The sequence below is a fragment of the Pongo pygmaeus genome, chromosome 10 (assembly GCF_028885625.2).
Source record: "Pongo pygmaeus isolate AG05252 chromosome 10, NHGRI_mPonPyg2-v2.0_pri, whole genome shotgun sequence".
NCBI lineage: Eukaryota > Metazoa > Chordata > Mammalia > Primates > Hominidae > Pongo > Pongo pygmaeus.
Genome location: NC_072383.2, coordinates 116,035,541 through 116,062,359, shown reverse-complemented (window position 1 = coordinate 116,062,359; position 26,819 = coordinate 116,035,541). Strand labels below are relative to the sequence as shown.

At 46.9% G+C, this 26,819-nt stretch overlaps 1 protein-coding gene across 2 annotated transcripts in view; it reads left to right on the top strand.

The window, feature by feature from the left end:
- Positions 1–26,819, top strand: part of NOS1 (nitric oxide synthase 1) — a 211,001-nt gene that overhangs the window by 69,023 nt on the left and 115,159 nt on the right. For both annotated transcript variants that reach the window (XM_063646760.1, XM_054444762.2), the window contains one exon: positions 19,784–20,928. In XM_063646760.1, the coding sequence (XP_063502830.1) occupies positions 20,204–20,928 (725 nt within the window). In that variant the 5' untranslated portion in view covers positions 19,784–20,203. The remainder of the gene's footprint in view (positions 1–19,783; positions 20,929–26,819) is intronic.

The window sequence follows — 26,819 nt, the reverse complement described above, 5'->3', positions numbered from 1 at the left end:
AAGGGAAGGGTCCCTGTAGAAGCTATACTCAGAAGGGAATGCAGACCCTGCCAGACTACAGCACTAAGAGAGGGAGAGAGCAGAGAAAGAAATACCCTGGCCTCTCTGCTTCTCCCTCATCTCTTGTCTCCACGTCCCATTGGCCAGACCCAATCAGATGCCAGAGGGCAAGAGACTTTTTTTTTTTTTTTTTTTTTTTTTTTTTTTTTGAGACGGAGTCTCGCTCTGTCGCCCAGGCTGGAGTGCGGTGGTGCGATCTTGGCTCACTGCAAGCTCCACCTCCCGGGTTCATGCCATTCTCCTGCATCAGCATCCCGAGTAGCTGGGACTACAGGCGCCCGCCAACACGCCCGGCTAATTTTTTTGTATTTTTAGTAGAGACGGGGTTTCACTGTGTTAGCCAGGATGGTCTCGATCTCCTGACCTCGTGATCCGCCCGCCTCGGCCTCCCAAAGTGCTGGGATTATAGGCTTGAGCCACTGCGCCCAGCCAAGAGACCTTTTGATGTCCATAGAGGTCAGCCTCTTTGGGAGCCCAGATAAGTTTGGAGAATGAATCTGGGGGCAAAGGATAGCAACTAGCACAGATGGGGGGAAAGAGGAAGAGCTCACCAATAATGGTGAGTAAGACCAATCCCAGTTCATCAGCTCTGAGCAAAAAGAAGTTTCCCTGAGTTGGGACATCCTGGAATGTCTCCATTTTGCTTCCTGGATCCAGGACATGCTGGTGTGTCTTCAGTTTTCTGTAGGGTCCTTATGAAATCCTCAAAATAAATCAGGCGTTTGCCTTCATTTCAACCACCCAAGGTACTTTGAGAAAATGGTAGTGGGTACTATAAAATCAAGTGAACAGTGCCAGGGCATTGCAACTTAGCCTGCAAATTGTAGGGTGGAGTCCTAAATAAAGCACCCAGTTAATTGAGGAAGTGTGACTCATTGAATAATCTGTTGAAATAGCTTTGGTGTGCAGTCAACAGGTAACTAGTAAGTTCCTGTTGAATGCCCACTCTGCATTGTCCCTGAGCATGTCACACATCGTCCCATGACAATGGCGTGCTGTGCCCTGCTAGCCAGGCATGGAAGTCTTATCAAAGCACAAAAGCTTCTTAGATTTCAAAGCAAGGTTTTCTAATGATAGCATCTCAGGAATCCTGAGATTTTACTGCTGACTTCCAAGGAGAGTTGTAGATTAAACTTGGAGAAACTTTCTTGGTGGAAATGACAATGATGCTGTAGAAAAAAACTCTGAAGTGGGAGCTGAGAGTCCGTGTGTCTCTGGCAGTAATAATAACACCAGCCGGCCAGGCACGGTGGCTCACACCTGTAAACCCAGCACTTTGGGAGGTTGAGGAGGGAGGATCGCTTGAGCTCAGGAGTTCAAGACCAGCCTAGGCAATGTAGCAAGACCCCCATCTCTACAAAAAAATAAAAAATTAACCAAGTGTGGTGGCTCGTGTCTGTAGTCCCCAGCTATTCAGAAGGCTGAGGCAGGGGGATCCTTGAGCCCAGGAGTTCGAGACTGCAGTTAGCTATGATCACACCACTGCACTCCAGCCTGGGCAACACAACAAGATCCAGTCTCAAAATAATCAATAATAACACCAGCCAATGTTCTTCATGTACTTGCTACAGACTAGGTACCATGCTAAGCCCTGGGCCTGTATAAGCACAGGTTTCCAAAATATGGTGGTTACTCCACTGGTGGGACCCATTTTTTATTTTTTTATTTCATTGAGGTAAAATTCATGTAATATAAAATTAACCATTTTAGAGTAGCATTTAGTACATTCCCAGTGTGTGTGATCATTGCCTCTATCTAGTTTCAAAACATCTCCATTACCCCACAAGGGAACCTTGTACTTCTTAAGAATTGAAAACAAGTATTCAAACAAAAACTTTTCCATGTGTGTTCATAGCAGTATTCACAATAGCCAAAGGGTGGAAACAACCCAGATGTCTGTCAATGGATGAGTGGATAAACTAAAAGTGGCTTATCCATCTATGTAATGGAATATTACTCAGCCACTAAAAGAAATGAAGTGCTGATCTATGCTGTAACATGGATGAACCTCAAAAGCGTGATGCTGAGTGAAAGAAGCCAGACTCAAAAAGCCTCATCTTGTAGGATTTCATTTATATGCAGTATCCACAATAGACAAATCCACGGAGGCAGAAAGCATATTAGTGGTTGCCAGGGGGCAAGGAGAAGGGAAAAGGAACAACCACTTTACTGATACTCATTTTTTGAAAAACTTTTATTTTGAAGTAATTTTAGATTCACTGAAAAGTTACAGTATGGTACAACGAGTTTCTTTATACCCTGACCTAGTTTCCCCAATGTTAATATCATACATAACCATAATCTAATTATCAAGAACGGAAGATTGACAATGGCATGATATTAACTAAACGACAGACCCTATTCGAATTGCACCGCTTTCTCCGCTACTGTGCTGTTTCGGTTCCAGGATCCCACATTGCTTTCGGCTCTGATTTCTCTCTGCCTCCTCTGATCTGTGACAGTTTGTCAGTCTTTCCTTGTCTCCCGCGGGCTTGACACTTTTGAAGATGACTGGTCAGTTACAGTGCCACCTCGTGTGAATTTGTTCCATGTGTTTTCATGATTAGATCAAGGAGCCATTTTTTTAAAAATTTACTCATTAAATATTTGTTTTGATAGATCGTAGAAAAAAAAGCAGCTAGCAAATTTATACCACGATTTCGTGGATATTAGCTTTTAGGATGAGGCTATAGTATCTAAGATAGTGAGTTCATTGTAAGGGAAAATATTAAATAAGTAATTGCATAGGTGAGACATAGGTATGGTGCAAAGATATGATGTTGGTAAGAGCAGCATGGGAAACATGATGTTACCTCATGGAATCTTCACAAGAGCCCTGCAAAGTAGATTCAGGACTATTGTTTTTCTCCATTTTATAGATGAAGAAACAGAGGCACCAAGATGCTGAAGCCCTTGACCGAGTCACATGTCAGTAAATGGCAGAATCAGGATTTGAATCCTGTGCCTGTGATCTTAAACCATGACATTCCCCCTTAACCCTTCCTTCCAACCTCTGTGACATCAGCTTATAGACTGTTGAAGGTGACACCGTTCTCTTCTGTGATTTTTATTTCAGGGGATATTTGCAGAGCTCTGTTCAGTAAAGCTGACTCAGGTGGGGATGTGTCCCGCAGTGTCGAGGTAGGGTGTCCTCCAGGGGCTTCCCAGGTTTGCTGGTGCAACATGAGATAAAGACCAAGCCAGTTCAGGTAACCCCCCAGGTAGAGTCACTGGAAAAAAAAAACAAAACTGTAGGGGATCTAGGACTGAACTGAATCTTCCCTCGGAATGGAGGAAGGAAGTTGCATTCCACTCAGCTCCTGTTAGAATGAGTATGCAAGGACTGGTTTGACATCAAAAGAAAAAGCCCAATTTAGATAGAAAGGTGTCACTCCAGGAAGGGCTTTGGTGCACACCCAAGGTGAAAGAAGAAACAGATACAGACTTCAAGATGATCATGCAAAGTTCTGCATCACTCTCAGTAGATTTAACCCAGGGAGAACAAGGTCAGGGTTGAGCATCAGCCCCAGGGCACAAGCTGGGGTGGATGCTGTGATCTCATGCGGAGGTGGGGATCCCATCAAACACCTGGATCGACTGGGACCACACAGGACAAGACCCAGATCACTGAGCATGCTGTCCCTTCATTGAGTAGCTTCTGAAGGTGACCTTCCTTGTTGCCCTTTAAAACTCACTCTCTAGCAGTGGTCCCACAGTCAAAGGCCTATAGTGAAATACTTATTTGCAAGAAACAAATGAATGACGGGGGGGCCCACAGGGTTTTGCAGGGGAACCACAGCGCTCATGCCCCACCTAAAGGGGGGGTGCCACCACCTACTCCAGCTGTTCGGAGTGTACTCAGGAACACAGGCCCAGTGTAAACATATCTTCCATGGTTCCAAGAAAGCCAGAAATTTCTATCTTTGACGAAACCCCCAGTTTTTCGTTTGTTTGTTTTTCTTTTTTTTTCCTTTTTTTGAGACAGAGTCACACTCTCTTTCACCCAGTCTGGAGTGCAGTGGCGTGATCTTGGCTCACTGCAACCTCCGCCTCCCAGGTCCAAGCAATTCTTCTGCCTCAGACTCCCAAGCAGCTGGGACTACAGGTGCGCACCACCACACCCAGCTAATTTTTGTATTTTTAGTAGAGACAGGGTTTTGCCATCTTGGCCAGGCTGGTCTTCAACTTCTGACCTCAAGTGATCCACCTTCCTTGGCCTCCCAAAGTGCTGGGATTACAGGTGTGAGCCACCATGCCCAGCCTGAAACCTCCAGTTTTTAAATGGTGGTAACAAATTTTGGGGGAAAAAATGTAACTGTGTTAACCAAACGCAATTCATTTGTATACCTATGGGCTGTCTTTGATAGAATCTGACCAGAGTCTGATTGAAGAATGTGAGATCCTGGATCTGAAGCATTTTTTGTGCAGAACAGGTGACAGTTTGAGTTGAAATTGAAATTTCCTTTAAAATGGCCATTTGTGTAGGTCACAAAAAGTCACACATGGCTTTAGAAGCAAACTGTACCAGTGTTTCTCAAACTCCAGTGTGCACTTAAATCCATTGGGGGATCTTCCTAAAATGCAGAGTCTGAGTCATAGGTCTGGGCTGGGCCTTGGGATTCTGCGTTGCTGACATGCTCCCAGGTGATGCTGATGGTGCTGGTGCATGGACCACACTTTGGGTAGCGAAGCATTAGACCACGTTCATCGCTGATGGTTTTGCAAACTCCATTAAGACCCACCCCACATTATCTTTCCTTTTTCTGAATCCAAGTTTTGTTTTTGTTTTTGTTTTTTGAGACAGAGTCTCGCTCTGTGGTCCAGGCTGGAGTGCAGTGGTGTGATCTTGGCTCACTACAACCTCAGCCTCCTGGGTTTAAGCCATTCTCCTGCCTCAGCCTCCTGAGTAACTGGGATTACAGGCACCTGCCACCACGCCTGGTTAATTTTTGTATTTTTAATAGAGACAGGGTTTCGCCATGTTAGCCAGACTGGTCTCAAACTCCTGGTCTCAGGTGATCCGCCCGCCTCAGCCTCCCAAAGTGCTGGGATTACAGGCGTGAGCCACGGCACCTGGCCTGAATCCAAGTTTTGTTAACCAAATGTCTGAAGTCTCATTCATTCATTCATTTGTAATGGGCCATGCCATCCACCTCCCTGCAGCTGCTTTCAGGAAGTGAAGTGAGACCAGCCTTGGCTTTCTGCATGGCAACCACTGGCTGGAACTGCTCTCCAGACATGGCATGGGCCCTCCAGTTCTCTACAGTCCCCACTGCTCCCTCTCCCCTCTCACAGGGCTGCTTCTTTCAATAGCTGTAGGCTTAGAGATTGAGACCCTGATTCACTGAGTACCTATTATGTGCCAAGTCCTGTGCTATGCACAGGTGGCTGTTTTGTTTTGTTTTGTTTTTTGTTTATTTGTTTGTTTGAGACAAGGTCTCGCTTTTTCACCCAGGCTAGAGTCCAGTGGCACAGTCATGGCTTACTGCAGCCTCGACCTCCTGGGCTCAATAATCCTCCTGCCTTAACCTCCCAAAATGTTGGGATTACAGGCATGAGCCACTGAGCCCAGCCCTAAGTGTTACTTGATAAAAGCTGAGTAAATGAAGGAATTGTGGCAGACGTCTCTGATACCATAATCATTATTTTTATTTGAAAAAGTACATCGTCATCTGTGGTTCCCTTACAGCACTAAATATATATTTTAAGCTTCTTATCCTAATTATGAAATTAATTGTTTAAATATTTACTTTGACAAGTGACTAGAATCTGTTAGCCTTGTCCCCTCATCTCACTTGTAGTGGTATCTTCAGATACCCTGTTATCGATCCTCAGGAGGCAGATAATTTTTGGAGGTATTTCACCAGGAAGGGAGGTGAGCCAATATTTGACTGCTTGGGCAATAATTTAAATTGTTAAGCTCCAGCATAACAAGACAGAAAGAGCATCTTGCAGCCGGGCGCAGTGGCTCACGCCTGTAATCCCAGCACTTTGGGAGGCCGAGGCAGATGGATCACATGAGGTGAGGGGTTCAAGACCAGCCTGGCCAACATGGCAAAATCCCATCTCCACTAAAAATATAAAACTTAGCTGGCAGGCGTCTGTAGTCCCAGCTACTCAGGAGGCTGAGGCAGGAGAATTGCTTGAACTCAGGAGGCGGAGGTTGCAGTGAGCCGAGATTGTGCCACTGCACTCTAGCCTGGGCAACAGAGTGAGACACTGCCAAAAAAAAAAAAAAAAAAAAAAAGGCAAGAAAGCAAGCAGGCGAGCAAGCAACCAAGCAAGCAAGCAAGAATGAATCATAATAGCCCGAGTTTGATCTTGGTTCTGACTCTGTTTCTAAGAATCTTAGGCAAGTCCTTTCCTAACTATGAGCCTGTAGCTCCTCATCTGCAAAATGTAATGTTAAACCAGTGACTTCTACCCTTATTATTCATTGTGTAATGGAACACTTGGAAAATTGTATTAATGCCATGGCCTGTTTTAATGCACGTATCACAAAAGTTGCTCACACTATTGCAGGATTTTCAGGGTTCCCTGAACCCTGTAGGAGGTTTATAAAATCAATATTGTGAATTGGAGTAGAAAATCCCTAGCATCTCTTTCAACTTTCAATTACTAAAATTGTAGAATTGAGCTAAAAATATATAGCAGTACTTAGAACATTAGAAAAGCAAAGACGTTGAGTTCAAACAAACTTGACTTGAGTCCCCACCACTGGCACTAGCTGCATAACCTATGACTTCATGTCTTTGAGCCTCGATTTTAACATCTATAAAATGGGAATTATAATGTCATGTCACGTTCATATCGTGTTGCAAGAATGAAAATGAGATCTTCCAATAAAGTGCTTACATATAAAAATGCTCAAAATATTAAGTTGAACTGTACGAAATTGAAAAAGTTGATCATTTGCAAAACTGTTAATTTCATATATTTCAACCTAATAAGTACTCAGTGTGAATAGCTGAGCGCTTATTCACCAAATACTTATTTCATGCTTACTAGGTGCTAACATATTCTAAGAAGAAAGTCAATTATATTGTGCAGATGAAAGCAGACCTGTGGTGCTTTAGCTCCATGTGGCCAGCAAATGTATACGAGGCTCAGGCCTGCCTTAATGAATATTTTCCCTCCTGTCCTTCGTACTAGTCTACACATTCATGCTAAGGTAGGGCAACTGCAAATACATTTTATACAATTGAAGAGTCTTGATCTTTTACTCAAGTTTGACCCAATTACATTTATTGTTATTACTGGTATGTCTGACATATGTGGAATGATTTCTGCCATTGTAGTTTATGTTTTCTATTTAACATGTTTTCCCCTTATTGAAATTCATTTGTAACTGAGTCAGGCCTGTATGGATGTTGCGGATCTATTTAAAGGGAACTTTCGAGTGAAGGGAACAAATATTATTACTGCTCTCTTAAAATAGTTATTCTTACTTCTTTTTTCTTCCCTGAGCACCTTTTGTCAGCCTTTTGACTCAGCTCCCCTACACCAGAAAGCACCCAAGGATGCCAGGCATGAGAGGAGAAATTTGGTTGAGCCTCAAGTTAACATTGATGTGCAATTTGGAGAAAACAGTTATTGATGTTCCCTGAAAAATAAACACTCAACATTGTCATTGTAGTTGACATTTACAGTTTACAAAGTGCCCTTTACAGTGTCCATCTTGCTTAATCATTACAAAAGCCTTGGCAACTAGTTGTTATTACTGTTTCAATTTCACAAAAGGAAACTGAGAGTCAAAATGTTAAATGACTTATCCAAGATCAAATAGCTTATAAATGGCAAAGCTTGGAATTGAGCCAAATTGAGCATGTTTTTTGTAGCTGAATTCTCAGAATTATGGAAATGACATTATTAGGAAATGTTGATTCTTGCAATATACTAGACCACAACTAAATTATTACTATTCATGAAAGACAGTTCTATGAAATGAGTTTCATTCATTCTTATTCTTTCTTTCACCCCCATTTTCCTTCCTTCCTTCCTCCCTCCCTCCCTCCCTTCCTTCATTCCTTCCTTCCTTCTTTCTTTTTGACAAGTCTTGCACTGTCACCCAGGTTGGTGTGCAGTGGCACAATCGTAGTTAATTTTTTTTTTTTTTTTTTGGTAGAGATTGGGGTCTTACTGTATTGCTCAGGCTGGTCTTGAACTCCTGGCCTCAAACAATCCTCTCGCCTCAGCCTCCCAAAGTGCTGGGATTACAGGCAGCCAGCCCTTTCACCCTATTTTTACCCCATTGTTCAGGTTTCCCTCTCTCAGGAAATCCTTCACACTCCTTCTACTAGTGGAAGCCAGGAGCTGGGAGGTCACTGCAGACACCTCCTTCTCTGTTAGCTTCTGTATCCAATTAGTCACCAAATCTTGTTGACTCAATCTTGTAAACATCTCTTAAATCGACCCACTTCCTTCCTTCCTCCCTTTCACCACCTGATCCTTAACCACCGTCATTGCTCATCTCTGGCCTGCAGCAGCCTCCTAACCAGGCTGCCCATACCCAGCCTTGCTTTTCCCACCCATTTTGCATCCAGCAGCAGCCAGAGTAATCTTCATAAAATCTAAATCTGACCACTGTACTTCTTGTCTCAAAACCCTCCAATGCTTGCCATCGCTCTAAGAATAAAGTCCAAAATCGTTAACTTGCCTTTCAAGAGACCTGATGATCCAGCCCCTGATGACTTCTCCAGCTTTATCTCATGACATGGCTTTCTTCTCTCACCACAATGCCAGCTCCATCCTACCACAGTGCCTTCTCACACAATGGTCTCTGTCCTCCACTTCTCACTTCCTCCATCCACCTTCTTATCCAGCCAACTCTGGATCCTAACTCTTCCTCCAGGAAGGCTTCCCTGACCACCAACACCCAGACCATGTTATGTCCCTTATGCAAGCTCTCATTAGCACCCTGTATTTTCCCTTTTGTTCTACTCATTGTTTTTATCACTGATATTTCTCTCCAACTACCTCCACCCTAGGCTGTAAGCTTGAGGGCAGGGATGCTGTCTATCTTATCCACCCCTGTAATCCCAATGCAAGCTCCACACTGACTGCCCTGACCTGGGGAGAGCTATGTATGAGTAGGCAAATGAATGGTTGGCATGAATGAAAGAAAAGGAAAGACGAGAGGAGGCAAAGGAGAGAAAGAGGGAGGGAGGAAAAAAAAGTAAAAGAGTATAAGATTGATAGGGGATAGCAAATATGTGCCATCTTATTTTAATGATTGTTAAGAAAAGTTTCCAAGACCACTGATAATATGTTTCCTTTTTATAGTAATGAGGCTGTCCTCTTGGCCATGATTATGTTTGCATATGTAGCCTGAAATGGTTCAATTATCTTGATGTGTAATCTAAAGTGACTCTAAAAATAATAGTCAACAGTACCACATGGTTTAGATGAATTATCCCCTCTAATGCACTTCCATTTAAATTATCCCATGTGATTTATTGGTTTGCATCTTTAAGGCAGCAACCAGAATTGTTCCCACTTTACAGATGAGGAATCTGAGGCTAACAGGCAGCAGAGGTGGGTCACAAACCCTGGTTTTTCTAGCTCCAAATTCATGCCTTTGACCCCCACACAGCATTTACAGCAATGGGGCATGTCTGTAGGGGCAAGGGTGGGAGGCAGACGTGCATCTGTGCCACTTTTGTGCTTTTGTGCCACTGAAGCGTCCATGGATAGAAGGAACTTAAGAACCTTACCCCCAAACCCTGAAATTTTCTGTCATATGATGGATGGTTATATTGGTCTCCCGTCGGCCGAACTAGCTCATGTAAATGAGCTCTGCAAAACGAAGCTGAAATGAAGACTCTGTGATTCCCCAGATCTATTCTAACATCGGGATGACAGCCCTGCAGCTCTCTCCTTATGATGAACCAGACCGTCCTCCTCATCCTGCCCTAGTGGTGTTGACTCACCACCAAGTTCTGGGGCCTCAGTGCTTCTGGATGCATCTCTCATGTGCCGTGTTCCGACAAACTGAATCCTGCTTTTGCAGCATTCTGAAAAGGAGCCAGTGACAGTCATCGACTCCCGTGGGAGACAGGACCAGTCCACGTGTCCATACCTTTTACCTGGTCCTTCAACACAAAGTGCTTTAAGCAGCACATCCACCGGACACTACAGATGCTCAATAGAAAAATGACTGCTTACGTGATGATAATTAGTAATAGTGGTGGTAAAAGGATCCGTCTCCTGGGCACTTACCTAGACTATGGTGCATTGTAACAACTTAGAAAACGTTAACTATTGGCTGGGCACAGTGGCTCATGCCTGTAATCCCAGCACTTTGGGAGGCTGAGGCAGGTGGATCACTTGAGGTTAGGAGTTCGAGACCAGCCTGGCCAACATGATGAAACCGCATCTCTACTAAAAATACAAAAAAAAAAAAAAAATAGCCAGGTGTGATCTTAGCTACTTGGGAGGCTGAGGCAGGAGGATCACTTGAACCTGGGAGGCAGAGGTTGCAGTAAGCCAAGATCACGCCACTGCACTCAGCCTGGGCAACAGAGCAAGATTACGTCTCAAAAAAGAATAAAAATAATAGAAATTTAAAAATTAAAATACAAAAATTAGCCAGGAGTGGTGGCGGGTGCCTGTAGTCCCAGCTACTCAGGAGGCTGAGGCAGGAGAATCACTTGAACCTGGGAGGCAGAGGTTGCAGCGAGCCGAGATTGCACCACCGCACTCCAGCCTGGGTGACAGAGTGAGACTCCATCTCAAAATAAATAAATAAATAAATAAATAAATAAATAAATAAGGAGAAAACATTAACTATTATCTCTTTCTATCCTCAGACACCCTATCTATATAGGCACTATTATCACCCCTATTTAGTAGATGCAGAAACTATGACTCAGAGAGAGTAAGTAACTTGCCCACAATCACAAAGCCAAGTAGAGAATCAGACAGTCTGACTTCAAAGACTTACTCTTTTCTTAAAATTGATGCAAAAAACATTGTTAAAAAATAATAATTTAGTCCAGGCACAGTGGCTCATGCTTATAAACTCTGCACTTTGGGAGGCCAAGATGGAAGGATTGCTTGAGGCCAGGAGTTTGAGACCACCCTGGGCAACATAGTGAGACACCGTTTCTACAAAAAGTTAAAAAATTAGCCAGTCATGGTGGTGTGTGCTTGTAGTCCAGTTACTCAGGAGGCCAAAGCTTGAGGATAACTTGAGCCCAGGCCTTGGAGGTTGCAGTTAGCTGTGATTACACCACTGCCCTCCAGCCTGGGCAACAAAGCGAGACCCTGTCTCAAAAATAAATAAATAAATAATGGCAATCTAATATGGGAATATACAATAAAAAGCAAGCTTCCTTCCCACCCAATTTCTAGCCTTCCAGTCCCCTTTCCTAGAAGTAACCACTGTTACTGATATCTTGAATAATTTTCCAGAGGTATTCAGTGCATCTCCAAGCTTATGTGGAAACATGGATGAATGCATGATGAAGCTGTAGGATGGACATATAATTATATTTCTAAACAGGTGTGCTCCACCTTGCTTTTAAATTTAACACTGTATCTTTAAGATCATTCCTCATTGGTCTGGTCTTTTTAGCTCTAATCCCCTGCTTATTTAATGCCTGCCCAGAATTCCATTGTATGGATGTGCCATAGTTGATTTAATAGTCTTCTATTGATGGGTACTTAAGATTTTCTCAATCTCTTGATATTCAGATATTCAGAACCCTGCAAAGAAGAGTTTTGTGTGTGTTTAAGGATGTTCCTTTCATGTTACCTGCAGGAGAAAGTCCTAAAATTTGAAATGTCAGGCCAAGGTTTATGTATTTTAAATTTGGAGGTAGGTATTGTCAAACTGCCATTCAAAGAGGTTGTATTTAGCAGCAATGTAAGAGAGTGGGGTTTCCCAAAGTCTTGGCAACAGAATGTGTATCACATTTTAAACAATCATTAATGCTCATGCTTGTAACTCTAAGCTGAGCCTGTTACTACCTCTGAGATATGGGCATCAGAGGTGGGAAGATTAACGTCATCATAGCAAACTGTAGCCATGAAACTGGGGGAATTCCATGGCTGGGGAGACTCGGGATGCTTGTGTCTTTGGGATCCCCAAGGCAAAGAATGCCAACTTACCCCCCAGATTTGTGGTGACTTGTGTGTTTGCCGCCATGACTTACCAGCGTGGGAGAAAGCACTTCAGCTTGATTCCTGGGTGGTGATCTCTCTGGGGAAAGACTGCAAATTAGCAGTTCAGGAAATGTAAAGAAGTTGGTGGTTTTGCATTTTTAAAAAGAGCACAGTTGGGTTTACGCTTTCAGTCTTTTGTTTGTGTTGGGGGTGGCAGTATTTTGTTTTGTTTTTGAAGACTTGGAGGACTTGGAGTTTGTTTTTCAATGAGATTGGAGGGAGATAGGAAGCAGGGCTGAAACTCCATCAGAGATTTTGTGGGTGTGTAAACTGAAAAGAGTCAAGACTTCACAGGCAGGCTGGGTTTTGTTTTCTTTGATATTGTTCATGTAAAAGGTAATATACATGTGATTTCAAAAATTTACATGATACTCAAATAGAAAAAAAGGTATTCAATACAAAGTATATCTCCCTCCTACTGACTTCTAACATTCCTCTTAAGATGCAACCATTGATATCCGTTTCCTCCAGAATAATCTTTACATTTACATATACAGAACTGACTTATTGCACCTTAATGGTATACCTTGGAGTTCATTTCTTATTTCCAGATAAAGATCTGCCTCATTGTTTTTAATGACACATTTATTGTACAGATGAGTTAGGTTTTTTTTTTTTTTTTGAAACAGGGTCTCGTTCTGTCACCCAGGCCGGAGTGCAGTGGTGCTATCTTGGCTCACTGCAGCCTCAACCTCCCAGGCTCAATTGATCCTCCCACCTCAGTCTCCAGAATATCTGGGACCACAGGCGTGTGTCACCATGCCTGACTAATTTTTATTTTGTTTTGTTTTGTTTTGTTTTGTTTGAGACAGAGTCTCATTCTGTCGCCCAGGCTGGAGTGCAGTGGCGCAATCTCGCCTCACTGCAACCTCCGCCTCCCAGGTTCAAGCCATTCTCCTGCCTCAGCCTCCTGATCCGCTGGGATCACAGGTGCCTGCCACCACACCCAGCTAACTTTTTTGTATTTTTAGTAGAGATGGGGTTTCACCATGTTGGCCAGGCTGGTCTTGAACTCCTGACCTCAAGTGATCCACCAGCCTCAGCCTCCCAAAGTGTTGGGATTACAGGTGTGAGCCACCGCGCCTGGCCAAATTTTTGTATTTTTTGTAGAAATGGGATATCACTATGTTGCACAGGCTGATTTCAAGCTCCTGGCCTCAAGCAATCTGCCTGCCTCAGCCTCCCGAAGTGCTGGGATGACAGCCCTGGGTTAGATTTCAACTGACACTTGGAAGCAAGATTTTCGATACTGGACTATTAGCCCAGGCGACATTCTACTATAACCTCTTTCTTCATATGCTTCTGGGTGGATTTTCTCTCTCTCCATGCTGCCCCCACCGTGCCTATTCCCAGAGGTCAGTTTCAAAAGGTGACGTGATATTTGCAAACCCTCTTTGTCATTTTTCTGGTTTCTTTAAAAGGGAAAACTTTAAGAAGTGTCTTCTGCCTGGCTGTTACCAGTAGGTTCTTGAGGAGATCCAGGGATGGTAGGCTACAGAAAGAACAACGGTCACACTCTAGACCCACGCTGCCCAATGGCAATATAATGCAAGCCATGTGTGTAATGTTTGGCTTTATAAGTCACATTAAAAGGAGTAAAAAGCGCGGCTGGGCATGGTGGCTCAAGCCTGTAATCCCAGCACTTTGGGAGGGCCGAGGTGGGCGGATCATGAGGTCAGGAGATCAAGACCATCCTGGCTAGCATGGTGAAACCCCGTCTCTACTAAAAATACAAAAAAATTAGCCAGGCGTGGTGGTGCATGCCTGTAGTCCCAGCTACTCGGGAGGCTGAGGCAGGAGAATGGCGTGAACCTGGGAGGTGGAGCTTGCGGTGAGCCGAGATCGTGCCACTGCACTCCAGCCTGGGCGACAGAGCAAGACTCCGTCTCAAAAAAAAAAAAAAAAAAAAAAGTAAAAAGCAGCTGGGTACAGTGGCTCATGCCTGTAATCCCTATACTTTGGGAGGCTGAGGCAGGAGGATTGCTCAAGCCCAGGAGTTCAAGACCAGCCTGGACAGCATGGCAAAACCTCTTCTCTACAAAAATACAAAAATTAGCTGGGCATGGTGGCGTGTGTCTGGAGTCCCAGCTACTCAGGAGGCTGAAGTGGGAGGATCACTTGAGCCTGGGAGGTGGAGGCTGCAGTGAGCTGAGATTGTGCCACTGCCCTCCAGCCTGGGTGACAGAGTGAGACCCTGTCTCACAAAAAAAGAAAGAAGAGTGAAAAGCAATGGGGAAAATTAACTTTCATAATAATTTTATTTAACACAATATATTCGTAACAGCATCATTTCAAACGTAATCAATAAACATTGTGGAGATGTTTATGTTCTTTTTCTCATACTAGTCTTTGTTTTTTGTTTTTTAAATTTTTTTATTTCAATAGGTTTTTTGGGGAACAGGTGGTGTTTGATTACATGACTAAGTTCTTCAGTGGTGACTTCTGAGATTTTGGTGCACCCATCATCTCTCATACTAGTCTTTGAAAGTCAGTGTGCACTTTACTCTTGCAGCACATTGCAACTGAACCTGCCACAGTCCATGTGCTCAATGGCCATGTGTGTCAAGCGGCTGCCATATTGGACAGCACAGGTCTGGATGCTCCAGCTATGGCTGGTCCATGTTGAATGAGCCCTTTGCTTCTCCAGGCCTCTGTTTTCTCATTTCTGAATGAGGAAGCTAGACTAGATAGGCTTGGTGGCTCCTCTTCATCCTAACATTCTTCATCTTTCAACGCTAAAAATGGAAAGCATGGGTAAACCAGGACAAGCAGGCTTCCCTGTGGGAGCTTTGTTTTCTCATCTATAAAATGGGGCAATCAAATATGACCCAGATCCACAGGCGAGGATGTGCTTTGTGGAGGAAAAGGAGGGAGGCGTAGTTTTGTGAGATTATTTTCAGGACTGTGATTGACCACTCACTTAGACCCTGATCTACCTCCTTGATTTATGTCCCTGAACCTCATCTGCCTTATCCATCCATAAGGTGCAGATAAAAATGGCACTTACAAGGCCCAGTATGGAGGCTCATGCCTATAGACACAGCAACTCAGGAGACCGAGGCAGGAGGGTCACTTGAGCCCAGGAGTTCGAGAACATAGTGAGACCCTGTCTCTACAAATATGAAAACAAGTGGCTTGGTGTAGTGGCATGCACCTGTAGTGCTAGCTACTCGGGAGACTAAGGCAAGAGGATCACTTGAGGCACAGAGTTTGAGATCAGCCTGGGCAACATATCAGGACCCTGTCTCTCTCTGTCTCTCTCTCTCTCTCTCTCATATAGTCTGTAACAATTAAATAAAACCCCTATGCAGAGGGCTCAGGCACCAATGCTTAGCGCACAGTAAGCTCTCAACCACAGGAGGCTGCTGCTGTTACCTTTCCTTCTGTTGCAGAAATGAGGTTCAGGGTGGAGAGGGGCTTGGCCAAGGTCGCACAGAGAGGAGGGAGTAGCAGACGCTGGCCTATTTGGGCTTCCTCCCTCTCACTGGCAGGCATCCCCGATAGTCAGCTACTAATTTCCTCACAGCAAGGTAAATGAAATAAATACACCCGAAGCCACTGAACTACTTGAATGAGGCTTGGGTCCAAGTATTGTTTCCATGGTATGTACCCTGGCAAGCATGCGTATGTGATTTGTTTAAAATCCCAGCTCCTGAGGGCGGAGGCAGGGCTGTCAGGCGATTCTATCCAGCAGCCGTCTCTCCGTAGACGGTGCCCCCCACCCAGACCGGCGTGAAATGCCTCGGTGTAATTTCAAGGGAAGGGCCCCCTTCTATGTGGCGCCTGAAGTACCTTTGGCCGGACAGTGACAGAGTAGAAAGTGCACTGAATTAAAAGCCAGGAAGTCCAAATCATTATCTATTACATAACAATAATAGGAAGCCACTTTTCTGAGTTCTCACTACTATATGACATTGCCAAGTTCTCTGCATTTACTGTTTCATTTAACCCTCCCCGTTACTCAGAGACGAGGTGATTACAAATGACCGCATTTTGGAACTGAGGTTCAGAGAAAATAAAGAACTCACACAGAAACACCCGGATAGAGCCAGGAAGGACCTTAAAACTCTTCCCTGGGGCAGGAGGCAGCCAGCTCTCCCTACGGAGCCTCATGGAAACTGGACATTCAAAAACCGGGGCAAGAGGGTATCCTTATAGCAGCTTAATTTATTCATCTGTAAAGTTGGGGGACAGCTGAACCTGACGTTGGTCAGGACAAGGATGAAAAATAGGATAGATGAGGATGTTTTGCGGGAGGAAAAGGAGGCAGAGAAAGTGTTGTGGAATTGTTATTAAGATAATGATTGATGGCCAGGTACGATGGCCCACGCCTGTAATCCCAGCACTTTGGGAGGCCGAGGCAGGCGGATCACTTGAGGTCAGGAGTTCGAGACCAGCCTGGCCAACATGACAAAACCCTATCTCTACTAAAAATACAAAATTAGCCAGGTATGGTGGCGGGAGCCTGTAATCCCAGCTACTCAGGAGGCTGAGGCTAGAGAATTGCTTGAATCCAGGAGTCGGAGGTTGCAGTGAGCTAAGATCGCACCACTGCATTCCAGCCTGGGCGACAGAGTGAGACTCTATCTAAAAAAAAAAAGAAGCTGATTGACAGAGCTCAGACCCAGAGCTTGCTGTCTCCCTCCCTCTCTGTCTGTCTCTGTCTCTCAGCAGACAGAAAATATATCTGCCTCTCCCCAGCCCAGCTTCTTTCCAACTCCTTCCAAAGATCAAGTTTCCTTTCTATGGCCAAGGTGTGAGAGAGAAGCAGCACACCAATTTCCCAAGCACCGGCCCAGAGCCCTTCCTGATTCTAGGACGCAGCAGAGAAAGAGAGAAGAACGTGCTGAGAGTGGCCAGGGGCCGTTGCCAATTGCTTCATTTCTGTTTTCTTTTTTCCTTAAGCAAAGTACACCAAAGGCTAATTCCCACCTCTGTCCTTTAGTAAGGTCTGGCCCAAGCCAGAGTCTGGAGGAAGTGAGCTGGGGGGCCTTGCCTTCCCAAGAGGTCGCCTTTCAATTGCTTCTTTCATTAAAGAATTAAGCCCTAATGCCAAACGGGATGCTCAAGAGAGCTCTGGAGGTCCCGGCTGTCTCTGCCACCAACTGAACAGTGAGCATCCTGGGTTTGGTACCTGCAGGACGTGGGGCTTGGGGAGGGTTAAGGAAGCAAGGAGAGAGAAGGGCACAGCAGTCCTGGATGGGTTTCCCTGCAAACCAGAACCCCAGCAGCAAGATGCCGAAAGACACTCAGTCGGTCGACACCCGGGCCACACACAGCAGAGAAATGACACAGCACGCGGGCGACGCATGAATACACAGAGAGAAACACACACACAGAGCAACGCCAGATGGAGAACGCAGCCCGGGCTGAGCCCAGGGTTTCATTATTTCCTCACCCACACAGAGGGGCTGACGGAGTTACATAATGCAGGCTGCAAAGGGGAGGCTGAACTTGCTAATTACCCACACACACACCCCCCATTGAGGGGATCCAGAAGGTGGCAGCTCCTTCTGGGAGGGGTCTCTGCACCCACCTCCTGCTCTCAGAGGCAGCAGGAGCTTGTCAGCTGCCTCAGCCCTGGGGTGACCCTGGGAAGTCGCTAAAAGGGAAACGAGGAAGTGAGCGTCAGTTTGTTAGTCATGGCAGATGGGGGCTCCTTCCTGGTGCTGAAGCATGGTGAAGATGCTGGCAGGAAGGGGCTTTGGGACAGAGATGGAAGTAGCACTTGAGTGGGGAGTAGGGAAAGAGATGGAAGGGTTCTCTGATGTTCCCTACCCATCTTGCTGGTATTGATGTTTGTAGTGTGACCAAACCTATCTTTTTGAACTTGGAACAAACTAATAATTATGAGTAGGGATGGGCGGCTACTTCCCACCCTACCCACACCCACAGATCACCTGCCCCACCCCAGATGTGCAACACTGTGCATGTACATGGCCCCGTGGGCACATGCTACAGGTGCTTGCCCCTCACCTGGGCCACAGCATCTCCAGCTGGGCCCCCTGTTGGCCTTTGGTACCCCAACCAGACCCCATTTCTTTGAGCCCGAGGGAGTCAGTGACTTGGAAGATGCCAGCATTTCAGGGAGAAAGTTAGGAGTTAAGAAAATAACTAGAATATAAATTTGATTTTTGGGAGGGCGGGGGAGACAGAGTTTCACTCTGTTGCCCAGGCTGGAGTGCAATGGTGTAATCTCAGCTCACTGCAACCTCCGCCTCCTTGGTTCAAGCGATTCTTGTGCCTCAGCCTCCCGAGTAGCTGGGATTACAGGCACCCGCCACCATGCCCGGCTAATTTTTGTATTTTTAGTAGAGACGGAGTTTCACCATGTTGGCCAGGCTGGTCTCGAACTCCTGACCTCAGGTGATCCGCCCGCCTTGGCCTCCCAAAGTGCTGGGATTATAGGTGTGAGGCACTGTGCCCGGCCTGATTTTTTTTTTTTTAAATAAATAGAGAAAGGGTCTTGCTATGTTGCCCAGGCTGGTCTCGAACTCCTGGGCTAATGCGATCCTCCCACCTCAGCCTCCCAAAGTGCTGGGATTACAGGTGTGAGCCACCATACCCATACTAGAATATAAATTTAAAAGAGCTAGAGTATAAGTTTAAAAGCTCAGGCTCAAGGTCAAATCCTCCCCCTGCCATTATTCTCTGTGTGACCTTGGACAAGTTACTGAACCTTCCCAAGCTTCCCTTTCCTCTTCTGTTGAGGGGTTATCGTGAGGATCAAAGGAGAAATAACAAATATGTGTTAAGAGCAAATGTGCTCAAAAAGTGTCTGCCGTGTTTAGTCTTTGGGGTTTTTCCTCCTTCAGTCGACGAATATTCATTGAGTGCCTACAATGTTCCTATGTTTCCCTTAGCGGGTATAAAATCTACTCTTCCTAAGGTTTCTCCATCAGAGTTTCAGCTGTCTGTGGAGCACAAGCGTCTTCCACAATTTCATGTGGACCCATCTTCTTAGTATTTATGTTTGTAGTGTGACTAAGCCTATCCTTTTGAACATGGAACAAGCTAATAATTACAAAAATGGTTATGAAGGCCAACTGACATTTGTCATCGTTGGGTCCATGGAAGGCAGTGTCATTCCCGTTCCACTGGGCTTTGGGAGTGGCTGGAACAGAGAGCCCAAAAATCTGTGCCAGCTGAGCCCCCGAGCTATGGATGGAAAATGTATACAAGACACAGAGAGCAACTAGGATGCTTGACAAGTTGGACTGATGACTTTTCGTGGTGGGAAAGAGATAAGAGAGGTCTTTTGATTCTCGTCACTTGATTTCTGGGGCTGACTGTCCATGTTTGCCCAGGGAGACCCTTTCGTCCCAGAGGGCTTTGATCATGGAAGTGAAACTAGGTAATTTGCAGCTAACCTTGAAAGGTGGCCCCTCCAGGAAGAAGGATTTTGTTTCTAGGTTGGCTTGAAATTCTGGAGTGTCTTGTGGCTAGACTTTGTCAATTGGCTGCATTTTCTATCTCAGTTTTCAAGGTGGTGTCGGGCACTCTACTTCAGTCTCTTTTTTAAAATTCTTTTCATCCCCTTCCTGTTCTTCCTCTTCAGCTCATGACGCCTCAGATCTGGTCCGCATCTAACAGGCTGGCAATGAAGATACCCAGAGAATAGTTCACATCTATCATGCGTCGCTTCTAGACACAGCCACCAGACGCGTCTCCTCCCCTTTCTGCCTGACCTTAGGGACACGTCCCACCGCCTCTCTTGACGTCTGCCTGGTCAACCATCACTTCCTTAGAGAATAAGGAGAGAGGCGGACACAGGAAATCATGCCACCGACGGGCCACCAGCCATGAGTGGGTGACGCTGAGCTGACGTCAAAGACAGAGAGGGCTGAAGCCTTGTCAGCACCTGTCACCCCGGCTCCTGCTCTCGGTGTAGCCTGAAGCCTGGCTCCTCCTGGTGAAATCATCTTGGCCTGATAGCATCGTGAGGTCTTCAGACAGGACCCCTCGGAAGCTAGTTACCATGGAGGATCACATGTTCGGTGTTCAGCAAATCCAGCCCAATGTCATTTCTGTTCGTCTCTTCAAGCGCAAAGTTGGGGGCCTGGGATTCCTGGTGAAGGAGCGGGTCAGTAAGCCGCCCGTGATCATCTCTGACCTGATTCGTGGGGGTGCCGCGGAGCAGAGTGGCCTCATCCAGGCTGGAGACATCATTCTTGCGGTCAACGGCCGGCCCTTGGTGGACCTGAGCTATGATAGCGCCCTGGAGGTACTCAGAGGCATTGCCTCCGAGACCCACGTGGTCCTCATTCTGAGGGGCCCTGAAGGTTTCACCACGCACCTGGAGACCACCTTTACAGGTGACGGGACCCCCAAGACCATCCGGGTGACACAGCCCCTGGGTCCCCCCACCAAAGCCGTGGATCTGTCCCACCAGCCATTGGCTGGCAAAGAACAGCCCCTGGCAGTGGATGGGGCCTCGGCTCCCGGGAATGGGCCTCAGCATGCCTACGATGATGGGCAGGAAGCTGGCTCGCTCCCCCATGCCAACGGCCTGGCCCCGAGGCCCCCAGGCCAGGACCCTGCGAAGAAAGCAACCAGAGTCGGCCTCCAAGGCAGAGGGGAGAACAATGAACTGCTCAAGGAGATAGAGCCTGTGCTGAGCCTTCTCACCAGTGGGAGCAGAGGGGTAAAGGGAGGGGCACCTGCCAAGGCAGAGATGAAAGATATGGGAATCCAGGTGGACAGGTAAGCTCCACAGGGGTGTGTGTGTGTGTGTGTGTGTGTGTGTGTATGCATGCTTGTGTGTGTGCATGTGCGTCTACTGAGACTCAGCCTCATAGCCCAGAAGCCAACCTGGGCTGTCTCAGACACCTGTTTTTGCATGACCACTTGACGGCCCCCTTGATCTTCACGTAAAATTACATTCACAAGAGGCCCGAAGGCATAGCTTCTAGGATGCTTCTCTTGTTACAAAACCCAGAGCGAATTAATCATCATGGTAGCAGACGGTGTGTCTTCTCATCTTTATCCCCTATAATCCTCCAGGAAACTTACTTGCATTTTTGCAATCTATGTTTCACAAGTGAGAAGACGGAGGCTCGGAGTGGAGGCTGCCCTTCCTGAGGTTGCCTAGCAAGTGGGAGGCGTGTGTACATGGCACCCCGGGGTGTGTGGCTCTGCAAAAACCCTTGGAAGACAGACAGGAGGGAAGAGCTGAGCCCTGGGGAACCCTTAGCTTAAATCAGCTTTCTCCTCATTGCAGCCAGTCCAGGATGCGTAAAATTCTAAAGGAGGAGAAGGGAATCAAAGTCTAGAATTGGCCCTGGTTCCTAAAAACCGCAGTCTTGCTGGGATTATGTGGGAGCTGGGACTAGAACTTAAAGAACTGGGTACCAGCCGTCTGTGTTTGCCAGATTAGTGTTTTCAATTCTCTGCAGGAGGAGAGCTGGCAACAGAGTGGGTGATGCTAGCTCCTTCTGTGGGGAGAAATCAGCAGCTGGGCCAGGCAGTCAGAGAATAATGGGTCAGGAGATTAAACAGAAAAATGTTTCTCTGTCCCCCTTCCATTTGCATCTTAGGTCTGGCACTGATGCTACAGCCCCTAATGCTGCCAGGGTGGGTCTAGGTATACCCAGAGGGAGGCTCAGTCTGGGGCCACCAAAAAATCCGGACCAAGACTTCCCAACACTTTCCCCAAGAACCCCAAAGTGTCCTCAGAGCGCTTAGAGATCTTCAGGAACATTCCGCCCCCTACAACCTGGGGGCCTGGATTAAGGTAGCTCCCCAGGCCCCTGCATTCACTCATTTAACAAATGTTCATTGAGGACCTACTGTGTGTCAGGCACTGTCCTACGCTCTAGGGTAGAGCAATGAATGAAATCAACAAATCCCCTGCCATTGGGGAGCTCATAGTATAGTGGGGAGGACTGGTGATAAATAAGATAAATATATAAACTATGTAATGAGGTCATGCGCTACAGGTGCATAATGATGTCTCAGTCATCAAAGGGCCGCTTATGTATCAGGGATCCCATTAGATTATAAAACTGTATTGTTACTGTACCTTTTCCATGTTTAGATATGTTTGGATACACAGATCCTTACAATTGTGTTACAGTTGCCTGCAGCATTCCATATAGTCACATGCTGTACAGGTTTGTAGCCTGGAGGCAATAGGCTACACCGTATAGCCTAGGTGTGGAGTAGGCTCTCCCATCCAGGTTTGTGTAAGTACACTCTATGATGTTCCCACAATGACTGAATTGCCTAATGATGCATTTCACAGAATGTGTCCCCGTCGTTAAGCGATGCATGACCATCTGTTAGGGATATATGTAAAGGAGATAAAGAAAGCAGGAAAGGGATTAGCCGGGCGTGACGGCACATGCCTGTAGTCGCAGCTACTCAGGCGGCTGAGGCAGGAGAATCACTTGGACCCGGGAGGCAGAGGTTGCAGTGAGCCGAGATTGCGCCACTACACTTCAGCCTGGGCAACAGAGCGAGAGCGAGACTGCGTCTCAAAAAAAAGAAAAAAAAAAAGCAGGGAAGGATGGGATCAGAAATATTGAGAACTTTTAAATAGGGAGGCTAGGGCAGGTCTCACTAGGAAGGCAATATTTAAATACAGCCAGGCAAGGTGGCTCACGCCTATAATCCCAGCACTTTGGGAGGCTGAGGCGAGCGGATCACCTGAGGTCAGGAGTTCGAGACCAACCTGCCAACATGGTGAAACCCCATCTCTATTAAAAATACAAAATTAGCCAGGCGTGATGGTGGGTGCCTGTAATCCCAGCTACTTGGGAGGCTGAGCCAGGAGAATCGCTTGAACCCGGGAGACGGAGGTTGCAGTGAGCCGAGATCGCACCACTGCACTCCAGCCTGGACCACAGAGTGAGACTCCGTCTTATAACTAATTGATTAAATGCCTGGAGCAAGGGAGAGAGGGAGTCTGGCAGCTTTCTAGGGGGTGGGAGAGGGGAGGGGCACTCCAGGTAGAGAGAAGATCCTGTGCAGAGTCCTCAGGTAGGAGTGTGCTTAACATGTTTGAGGCACTGCATGGCATGCACCTTCCTCCCAAACTGCCCTTTGGTGGCCCCTCAGTCTGTTGCAGCCCACCTCAGCCTGCCAGTGCATCAGAGTTTTCCTAACTTCTCACACCTGGACAAAAATGGGGCCAATTCCAGTGAGACCCAAGAGTCCCCCAAGGAGTAAGACAGGGGCTCCATCACAAGTCCCTGGGCAGAGGGGAAACCAGGGTCACTGGCCTCCCTTTAAGCCGCTTCCCTCCAACCTACTCCTTTTTTCCTCTGTACATTCCCTGGGGACAGCCTGGAGTCCTCCCTGCACCTTTGGTCCTCATCCCCCGGAGGAGGAAGACCAAGAGTCTTGGTCCAGATATACATGGCATGGTGTGACGTCTCAGTGAGGTAGATGCATGCATGGGGAACTCTGGCATTGGATGTCCATTTCCAGAGTGGGTAGCCAGGATTAGTCTTCAAGATTCTGCTGGCTGGGAGAGATTTGAAGCCTGGTTCACCCACAAACTAGCACAGGAGGCCTCCCAGGCTGGAACCCGGGCCTCAGGGAGCTGCCACTGCCTGTGGGTCCCTCCAGCAGCACATCCAGTGGAGGTGGCATCTTGAGGCCTTGCTGTGTCTCCCAGCAGTCAAGCTTATGCCATGGAGTTAAATCCTAAGGCAGCTGTAGGATCCAGAATGGAAGGCGTTGGCCTTGTTTGCCAGGAGGCTTTGGGAAGTATCCCTCCCGAAAGGCTGCCCCCAAGCACTACCTCTGTCTCCCAATCCTCTACCACCCTCCCTGTCCCTCAGTGCTCCCTCTCCTGAGAAGAGCAGCACCAGTGTGGAATGGGAGCTCTGTCTTACTTTATATAAGCAGAGTCCCCTTCCCATGGGCAGCTGAATCCCTGCCGTATCTAATGTCCATGCACTTGATTGCAACTCAACTGGGCATCAGGTGCGCATGGAGAGGTGAGTATCAGAGTTCTGAGGGACTCTATTTCAGCCACACCCCCAGAACCCCAGGAGTCTGAATCTCTGTATGCGATGTGGAGACGTCCCCCAGAGGATCCCAGTGCACCCTCTCTTCCAGAACTGGGAGCTGGGTCCTTCCCCTCCAGGGAGTTTGTTTGATCCTCTCCCCCAGCTGACAGTCTGGGACACGAGGATTGGTGCGGAACTCTAGGCTTGGGTGTGATGTGGAGGACTTCATGGGAGCCCTCGTGTCACCAAGCACCAAGGGGCTCCTCTCCAAACGCCATCTCAGGAAGCAATCTCCTGCCTTTGTTTCCCCAAGGAAGAGGGAGGGACAAACCGGCCTGCCATGGAGTCCTGCCCCTGCAGACTTTTTTTTCCCAACTCAGGAGGCTGCATCCAAGCTCTCAGCTTCCCTCATCCCTTGCGGCCCTCCCACTAGTCACCCATCTCAACTGTGACCATGATGAGGTGGTTTGCCTGAAAGCAGCCAAAAAACCTGCTTCAGAGGAGAGACAAGGTCTAGAGAAGGTGCCTTAGAGCAAGTACAGGGCTCTGTGAAACCCACTTAGGTGAGCAGTTCTAAGGATGAGTGATATTTAATAATAGTGTGTGTCCTCCTTGCTCAATGGCTTGGACTCAAAGCACCCCCATTTCTTTTTTTTTTTTTTTTTTTTTTGAGACAAGAGTCTCGCTTTGTCGCCCATGCTGGAGTGCAGTGGTATGATCTCGGCTCACTACAACCTCCGCCTTCCAGGTTCAAGCAATTCTCCTGCCTCAGCCTCCCGAGTAGCTGGGATTACAGGCGTGCGCCACCACGCCTGGCTAATTTTTGTATTTTTAGTAGAGACAGCGTTTCGCCATGTTGGCCAGGCTGGTCTTGAACTCCTGACCTCAGGTGATCCGCCCATCTTGGCCTCCCAAAGTGCTGGGATTACAGGAGTGAGCCACCATGCCCGGCCAGCACACCCATTTCCTAACACATATTTTTAAATGTCTTTACTAACTGGATGCTAATTCATGGATCATATAACCTACTCGCACTTCATATTTTTAAAATCTAATATAATGCCATTAACTATAAAATGAAGGGGACCTCATAAAAGTAACTTATAATTTCAAAAGCCTGTAATTTAACATATCAGTGCTCAGACATGACTGCACTGGAATGATCAGATGTTTGCGCCTAAGCATAGAATCGCAGCAAACACAACAGCGTCAGAAGCAGAGACTGACACAGGTGTGTTGTTTTGGCAACTCAAATGCCACGAGCAGCGTCGCCTTGGTGATGCAATTTTCCAAAATGGTGAATGACTCCTGATAAAACAGTGGGTAAATCAGTCTTTCCTTAATTTACCCAATGGATTTACTGCACAGAAAATTCAGTCTGTTTTAAAAACGTATTTATACAAGAGAGAGTTGGGATCTCAGCCCAGGAATATAAGCTTGCCTTTTATATGTGTGAAGTCCCAGAGATCGTGTGGCATGCAAGACTCTCTTCCTTCATGTTCCTGGTGTTTCAGGATGGCCACCACCCCTAATGCCACCTCCCTCCTACTACAATGCCAGGAGCACCCCCACCTCCATCCTTGTAACAACCAAAACTACCTCCGCAAATTACCAAATGGCCTCCTAGGGGCTGAAATAAGGACCTCTTTAGGCATCGGTGTCCCAAGTCAGGAATTGGAATCCCAGAGCTAGAATGTTCTTCTGGGTCACTCTTGTGATGGGCAGTCCTGGCTTGATTCAAGCCACTTAGAGCACATGGCTACCTGGAAAATGCTCATCCTCCCAGTGACCTCTCCATCCAGGCTGCATGTCGGGGTGGGCATCAGCACTGGCATCCTGGATGCTGGGTGAAGTCACTGGCCCAAGAAAACCCACTGGCTTGGGTGACAGTGAAGCCCACCAGTCCCAGAGCCCCAGATCCAAGGCACACATGCCAGTCGGGGAGCCAAGCTGAGGTGGGAGCCGTCACTGCTTCTCAGCAGTGCCTTGTCTCTCCTGCTCTGTTGTCCCCGTTTTCTTTCTTTCTTTCCTCTTGGAAACAGGCTTAATCTCCTGCCACATCTCTTCCATTCTCCCATAGGGCGTCCCTATAGTTTCGGGATGGTGGCACTTATTTGGGAGAAGTGATGTTTACTCTAAAGACAGTCTTATCCCTTCATCCCAGGAGGAAGGTGGCTCCAGTAGGCAGTGGCAGCAATACGAGGGGGTTTGAGGAAGGGAGGTAGTGAATCCCAAAGTTTCAGCACCTTCTGTACTTGGGAGCAGTCACTTTATTTATTTATTTAGAGACAGAGTCTTGCTCTGTATCCCAGGCTGGAGTGCAGTGGCACCATGATTGCATGGCTCACTGCAATCTCTACCTCCTGGGCTCAAGTGATCCTCCCACCTCAGCTCCCCAAGTGACTGGGACCATGCCCAGCCAATTTTTTATATTTTTTGTAGAAACAGGGTTTCATCATGTTGCCCAGGCTGGTCTCAAACTCCTGGCCTCAAATTATCCGCCTGCCTCAGCCTCCCAAACTGCTGGGATTACAGGTGTGAGCCACTGTGCCTGGCTGGAGCGGTCACTTTAAAATGCTGCATGTAAGAGAATATCCAGGTTACTCAGCTTGCTGCCCTGAAGGAGGGTTCCAAAGA